General features: G+C 42.1%; 1 protein-coding gene across 1 annotated transcript; it reads left to right on the top strand.

Moving 5' to 3' along the window:
• The first annotated feature begins 3,761 nt into the window (after positions 1 to 3,761).
• Positions 3,762 to 6,025, top strand: LOC105501298 (growth-regulated alpha protein-like). The gene is made up of 4 exons (XM_011927165.1): positions 3,762 to 4,035; positions 4,134 to 4,257; positions 4,371 to 4,454; positions 5,286 to 6,025. Exons 1-4 carry the CDS (start codon positions 3,936 to 3,938, stop codon positions 5,299 to 5,301), a joined length of 324 nt encoding a protein of 107 aa, XP_011782555.1. The 5' UTR covers positions 3,762 to 3,935; the 3' UTR covers positions 5,302 to 6,025.
• Positions 6,026 to 7,213: the final 1,188 nt, after the last annotated feature.

Below are 7,213 nucleotides of genomic sequence, written 5' to 3'. Positions count from 1 at the left end.
TGGCCTCAAGTGATTCTCCTGTCTTGGCTTCCCAGAGTGCTGGGATTACAGGTGTGAGACACCATTCCCAGCCTGCCTTCAATCCTAATATCAGATTCTGACATGGTGTTGGGAGTTGCTGGGAACTTCATGGAGTGAATTTGGAGGCTGATGGCACAATAAGCAGGAGGTTCTCTGGGCTGCTGGGACTCTGGAGGCTACTAGTTGTCATCACTTCTACATGTCTGTTTGGTTTCTAATCAAAACTGTATTACATATTTTAATAAATGCATTATTTTCTTGTAGGGTTGAAAAATAATAAAATATTCTCCGTAGGCTTAATTAAGATTCTTTTACATGTCCTCTTCTTCCCCAATCACTTCCTTGTCTAGAAAAAGACTGGCTATGAGCTTCTGAGTCAGACAGTCTTGGGTTTGAATTTAATTCCACCTCTAAAACCTTGTACTCCCATTTCCTTACCTATAAAATAAGACTCATGATACCAGCTTCCCAGCATTCTTGAAATTATTAAAATGACAGTACACTGAAAAACTCATGCACTGCATCTAATAAAAAGTGGGAACCTAATGAATAAATATTACTTGCCTTCTCTTCCTTTGGCGCTTTATCTCCAGAGCACCTGTTTTGATGAGTGGTGGCCACAATCCCTGAGCTAACAAGCAATCCACTAAAGAACCACAGTCAAGCAAGAATTTTTCTTCCACAGGGTCACAACCCAAAGCTGGGGTGCCAGACAGAGCCAGTAAGGAAAAATTTAGCACAATGAATATAAACCACAGTTTGCAAAAACTCACAAAAGCCCCACAGAACATGTCAATTGCTATGTTTATAATACTATGAAGTATTCCTAGGTTCTGGTCATTGACAGACTGCTTTAATTATTTAGTGAAAAAAATAATAAATACACATAATATGTAACTAAATCAATTATGTATTTCTTCATGGAGTCAGACACAACAAAGGGGTTGCACCACTGTCCACTTTGTGTGTGTGGCAGGAAAACCTGAAAGCAAAGGAGTTGCTAAGCATAAACAGTGTGAGGACTATCAAGTCTTATCAGAACAGTGTTATCTGTCTTCTATTCGGTAATTCCAGAGCCCCGTATCTCAACCTCCATCAGATCTATCTCTAAAATCAGTTGTACTTCTTTATTTATCTTTCTAGTCTGTTCTCTAGAGGAGCAAGCGTTATGTCTGAAGTTATATCAGCAAAGTCTTCAAGGCAAGTCACAGTAAAGCAGAGCCACACCACTCATTTTGCTGCCCAAGTAGCAAGAATGTCAGTGCTCGGCATGGAGCAGTAAGTTTATATTTTGCAGGTCTATTAGATTGTACTAGTCAAATCTGAAAAATATAATAACAATTAAAGGAGGGAATGGAATTTAGGCAACTGTGCTTCCATTTTAGAGATAGCATCTTTGAGTTAGTAATTGCATGGGTTTACAACTTGTGCCTGTAACAGTGGCTCTCAACTCATATTAAGACAAGAAGGAATTTGTTATGGTAAGTTTCATAACACTGGTGCTCTTAAAAACTTCAGAAGCTTGGTCTGGGGCTGTTGCAAGTTAAATCATGGAAATACATTGTTCTTTAGTTCTTTAGCACAAAATAGAGAAGTTTGGGCAGGTAGCTGTTAATGCCCAAGGCAGAGTCATTTCATAAATCTTTTCTGATAAATGGATAGGGTAGAATTTTACTCTTATTCTCATTTTATATGGAAAGTGATTGAAACTAAAATTTCAAACAAACAATGGATCAAAAAAGTATTCTAAGAGCCCATAGGGATATAAATATACCCTCCTTTAAAATTTCTGATGCTGAAAAATTTTAGAGATAAATGAGAAGATATTTCTTTGAAAATATTTCTTTGTGTGTGTGTGTGTTCAAAAGGCTTTATCAGAGTGCTTCTGTTTAGTTAAGTGTCTTAGTCAGTTTGAGCTGCTGTAACAGAATGCCATAGTCTAGGTGGCTTAAATGACAATTATTTCACAGTTCTGGAGGCTGGGGAGTCCAAGATTAAGATGCTGGCAGATTTCATGCTTGGTGAGGGCCCTCTTCTCATTTTGCAGATGGTGGCCTTCTTGCTGTGTCCTCACAATGCAGAAAGGGAGACAGAACCAAAGATTGAAAGTTCACTGATTTCTTGCTATAACGGCACTTATCCCAGCATGGTGGCCATACCTTCATAACCTCACCTAAACCTAATCACTTCCCATGGTCTTGTCTTCTAATATTAGCACATAAGGGCATCAGGGTTTCAACATCTGAATTTGAAAGAGTATGGTTGTAAAACACCACTTCTATTTTGTTACTTAACAAATATTTACATAACACTTTACATGCACTGATGGTTTACACATATTAACAATCAATACTTCTAACAACCCTGTGAGGCAGGCACTATTATAAGCTCTTCTACAGGGGAGAAACATGAACAAATAAAGCATAAATTACCAAAGGTCATGAAGCAAGTTAGTGGTATGGCTGAGACTTCAGCCCTGACATCCTTATCCAGTGATCTCTACAGCTACAGCATCCAGGGAATACTCTGTTCCTAAGGCAGTCCCACTTCTTCATCCTCCTGCCACTCCCAGCTCTTCTCATAGCAGTGGCAGGATATCTCACATATCCCTGAAGTCTGCATCCACCAGGAAGAATTAAGACAGAGTATTATAGGCCTACAGCTTAATTTTTAAAGGGAGGGGACATTGAAATTGATGACGAAAAGTCAGTAATCCAGTGAGAAGGCATCAGCTAAACAGATTTGGAAATGCTTTATTGACATTCCTCTAGAACTAAAATCTCCTTGATAGCTGTTTCTCTAGAGGGAACCAATCCCAGGATGCTGGTAAATACAGATGGCATGGAAATGCAATTATGTTAGTAATCTAGTATGTATATATCAGATATGTCTACTTGTGCTTAGAGGAGTAAACAAGCAGAGTTTCATTCCCTGTTCCTTTTCCTGGTCGTGCCTATGGCCTTTTCTGCCCAGGGACAGTACTAGAAAAGACAGACCTCCTGAGTCCAACAGGCCCCTCCCAGTTCCTCAGTGACTTCCATGGATCAAAACACAGCCTCCCATATAACAAAAAAGTGATGCTACTGGAATTACTAGAGTTCAAGATGTTCCAGAATTTCAAAGAGGGAAACCATAGGGGATTGCAACACTGAATAAACACTGAATTGACCTTTGGAAGTTGTCTATTCCCACACCCAACACCTGGCTCCACTATGTAAACCAAAAAAAAAAGAGAGAGAAGAAAAAGCACACATGTGATATTTGCTTTTAAGATCATGAAACGTCAGGAAGACAAAAGCTCTTACGCGTAATCTGAGATGACAGATGTACTGTTAAAGAGGGCATTTGTTTCAAAGCTGAATGAAATCTGCAGAACCCAAACTAAAGACAGGATAGATAAGATATGCTGCAGTTCTTGCCCTAACTCTTTCAATCCTAACAACTGAAATGTCTTCCAGAGAAGTAACTCCCCCCGTAAGGATGTAGCGCCGTCCCTATGTGGTTCTAAGGGATCAGACCCGAGAAGCACCGTACTGGGTTCCCGAAGCGCCCCTCGCAGGCACAATCTCGGTATCTCGGAGAGCGGTGGGCTCTCGCTCCCCCTCCAGGGATTTGGGGCGGAAAGCGAACATTCCATAGTTGGCAGGAGTTACGCAAGACAGCCAGATTCGGCCTTCACTCGTTAGTGCCCCCACCCCACTCCACCGCAAAGGCGGGGCCGCGCCTTCCTTCCAGATTCGAGATCGATCTGGAGCTCCGGGAATTTCCCTGGCTCGGGGCTCCGGGCTTTCCAGCCCCAGCCATGTATAAAAGGGGTTCGCCATGCTCGGAGAGCCACAGAGCCCAGGCCACAAGCAGCTCCCTGCTAGCGCTCCCTCTCCTCCCACAGCCGCCCGAAACGCCTGCTGAGACCCATGGCCTTCCCCGCTCTCTCTACCGCCCCTAGCAATCCCCGGCTCCTGCGGGTGGCGCTGCTACTTCTGCTCCTGGTGGCCGCCGGCCGGCGCGCAGCAGGTGGGTCCCGGAGCCCTGGGGTCCCCGGGCCGGAAGCGGCTGGGGTGGGCGCCCCGCGCCGACAGCCCCGCTCAATCAGCGAGTCTCTTCTTCCCTAGGAGCGTCCCTGGTCACTGAACTGCGCTGCCAGTGCTTGCAGACCCTGCACGGAATTCACCCCAAGAACATCCAAAGTGTGAATGTGAAGGCCCCAGGACCCCACTGCGCCCAAACTGAAGTCATGTAAGTCTCGCCAATAGCTGCCGCTGTCACCGCCGGGGTCCCCGACTCTCCCGCTGCCCCAACCCTGTCCTCAGCCTGACCTCCTGTCTCACGAGATTCCCTTCTCTCTGCAGAGCCACACTTAAGAATGGGCAGAAAGCTTGTCTTAACCCCGCATCCCCCATGGTTAAGAAAATCATCGGAAAGATGCTGAACAAGTGAGTTGTAATTTCCATGTACACAGGCGACAGGAGCCGTTGGTCAGAAATACTGGCATCTGTTCCCTAAAAAGTAAATCAGGAAAACCCAAGGGTTAGCTACAGGACTGAAAAAATTATTATTTTCACAAAGTTGCCATTAAGGCTATTAATCTGCTCTGGTGCCAGAGGATATTCCCAGTGCCCGGGGTAAACACCCAGATTCTTCCCTCGTTTTAGTGAATGTAGATAAAACTGCTTTCATGTAACTTCTCATTGAAGTTTGCCGGTTGTGCTGAAGTGTTTCCCACCTGTTAAAAAACACAGGCTTCATTTCCCCTAGTTCCTACTGAACTTCAGACCTGAAAAGCAGATCCTCTGTTTTTTTGTAAAAGTTTAGGGATGAAGTGCAGAGATTTCACAATGATATTGCACTGGCTACATAGCTGGTTGCCACCACCTATTAGCCATGTCACTCAAAGACAATATTATTTAGTTTATCTGAGACTCAGCAAAACAGGGAAAATAGTGGTAGCTACATCATGAGGTTGCTTTGAGGCTTAAGTGAGGCCCAGTATGAGAAAGAACAATGGGCTCTGGCTGTTTTAGCGAGTAATAACAGTGGAGACTGTCGCCCCCTCCCCCGCTCCCAACCCCCATTCCTAAAAGAGCATCCCAAGCTTAGAGGTCCTTGCCACACAGCACAGCTATCACAGGCAGTAGCCGCTTGGGTGCCAGGTGGGGAAACTGAATTCAGAAGACTCTAGAGCCTGGGAAAACAGGACAGGAGAAGAGTGTTGTGCAGTCAGCTTTCCTGAGCACCTACTCAGGGCACCCATTTTCTCATTACAGTGGCAAATCCAACTGACCAGAAGGAAGGAGGAAGCTCATTGGTGGCTGTTCCTGGAGGTGGCGCTGCCCTTACAGAAACAGAAGAGGAAACAGAGACACAGCTGCAGAGGATACCTGGACTGCGCCTAATGTGTTTGAGCATCGCTTAGGAGAAGTCTTCTATTTATTTATTTATTTATTTGTTTGTTTCTTTTAGAAGATTCTATGTTAATATTTTACGTGTAAAATAAGGTTATGATTGAATCTACTTGCACCCTCTCCCATTATATTTATTGTTTATTTAATGTCAAACCCAAGTTAGTTCAATCCTGATTCATATTTAATTTGAAAGTAGAAGGTTTGCAGCTATTCTCTAGTCATTATGTTAATATTTCTGAGTGGATGACATATCACATGTCAGCCACTGTGATAGAGGCTGGGGGATCCAAGAAAATGGCCGGTGAGATCAATGTGAGGGCAGGGGAATGTATGTGTATCTATTTTTGTAACTGTAAGGATGAATGTCAGCTGTTATTTATTGAAATAATTTCACAGGGTGTGGTCAACATTTCTCATGTTGAAGCTTTAAGAACTAAAAGGTTCTGAATATCCCTTGGACATTTTATGTCTTTCTTGTAAGGCATACTGCCTTGTTTAATGTTAATTATGCAGTGTTTCCCTCTGTGTTAGAACAGAGAGGTTTCGATATTTACTGATGCTTTCACAAAGAACAAGAAAATAAAATATTTAAAAATATAAAATGTTTGTTTTATTTTGGGGGAAACAAGGACTATCTTTGCTGAAAAATCTGATGATTTACATCAATATTTATTTCTCAATTTTTTTCTGGGCTTTCAATCTGCTATACAGATAAATCAAACAATGAATTATGCCTAATTTTATGTGGTGATTGCTGTCACTCCCCTTGGCTCTCACCTAGTAAACAATGTGCTTTACCAAACTATGGTCTTGCCCCTGATGGGAGAATCACTGATATACATTGCCATTTTTACAAGAAATTCCTTACTACTCAAATTTACCTCCTTAAAAATATAGAGGGAAGAAATATGTCAGAGATGTTTTAACCAGAGCAACTCCATCTTGAATAGGGGCTGAGTAAAACGAGGTTGAGGTTTACTGGGCTGCATTCCCAGTAGGTTAGGCATTCGAAGTCACAGGATGAGATAGGAGATTGGCACAAGAAACAGGTCATAAAGATCTTGCTGATAAAACAGGTTATAGTAAAGAAGCCAGCTGAAACCCACCAAAGCCAAGATGGAGAGTGACCTCTGTCGTCCTCACTGGTCATTATACACTAATTATAATACATTAGCATGCTAAAAGACACTCTTACCAGCCCCCTGACAGTTTACAAATGCCATGCTAACATCAGGAAGTTACCCTATATGGTCTAAAAAGGAGAGGAATCCTCAGTTCTAGGAAACTGCCTACCCCTTTCCTAGAAAACTCATGAATAATCTACCCCTTCATATAATCAAGAAAATAACCACAAAAATGGCCAACCAGCAGCTCAGGCTGCTGCTTTGCCTATGGAATAGCCATTCTTTATTGCTTTACTTTCTTAATAAACTTGCTTTCACTTAAAAAAAAATTAAATTCTTATAGTTATCTTAACAAGGGATCTCATTTGTTTGCTCTTGCTAAATAATCTTTTATATAATTGTTGACAACTTAATGAAGTTGTCAATAAAATGGTGGCTAAAATATTTTGTTTTTCAAAACTCAGGTAGTTTGTGTCATAACAGAAGCATAAAAAGTGAGTGGCTGAATATTTCACCTGTGGAAGCTTCTAATTGAAATTTGGACTCAAAGTTCTAACCTTCAGATATAAGTAACTAGCACTAAGTTTAATGTTGTTTCAATCTTTTATAGCAATATACCAAATGTAATGCTTTTAAGATTTAACTGCATTAGTTTGCATCCTTCCT

The sequence above is a fragment of the Colobus angolensis genome, unplaced genomic scaffold, assembly GCF_000951035.1.
Source record: "Colobus angolensis palliatus isolate OR3802 unplaced genomic scaffold, Cang.pa_1.0 Scaffold70, whole genome shotgun sequence".
Taxonomy (NCBI): Eukaryota; Metazoa; Chordata; class Mammalia; order Primates; family Cercopithecidae; genus Colobus; species Colobus angolensis.
Note: the sequence above shows the minus strand (reverse complement) of the source record. Positions and strands in the feature narration are given on the sequence as shown.

Bases quoted from the DNA above. Each gene is read 5' to 3' on its own strand.
- LOC105501298 (XM_011927165.1), top strand. From the start codon at position 3,936: ATGGCCTTCCCCGCTCTCTCTACCGCCCCTAGCAATCCCCGGCTCCTG. The intron at 4,036-4,133 runs GTGGGTCCCGGA...CTTCTTCCCTAG, and splicing joins CGCCGGCCGGCGCGCAGCAG to GAGCGTCCCTGGTCACTGAA. The intron at 4,258-4,370 runs GTAAGTCTCGCC...TTCTCTCTGCAG, and splicing joins TGCGCCCAAACTGAAGTCAT to AGCCACACTTAAGAATGGGC.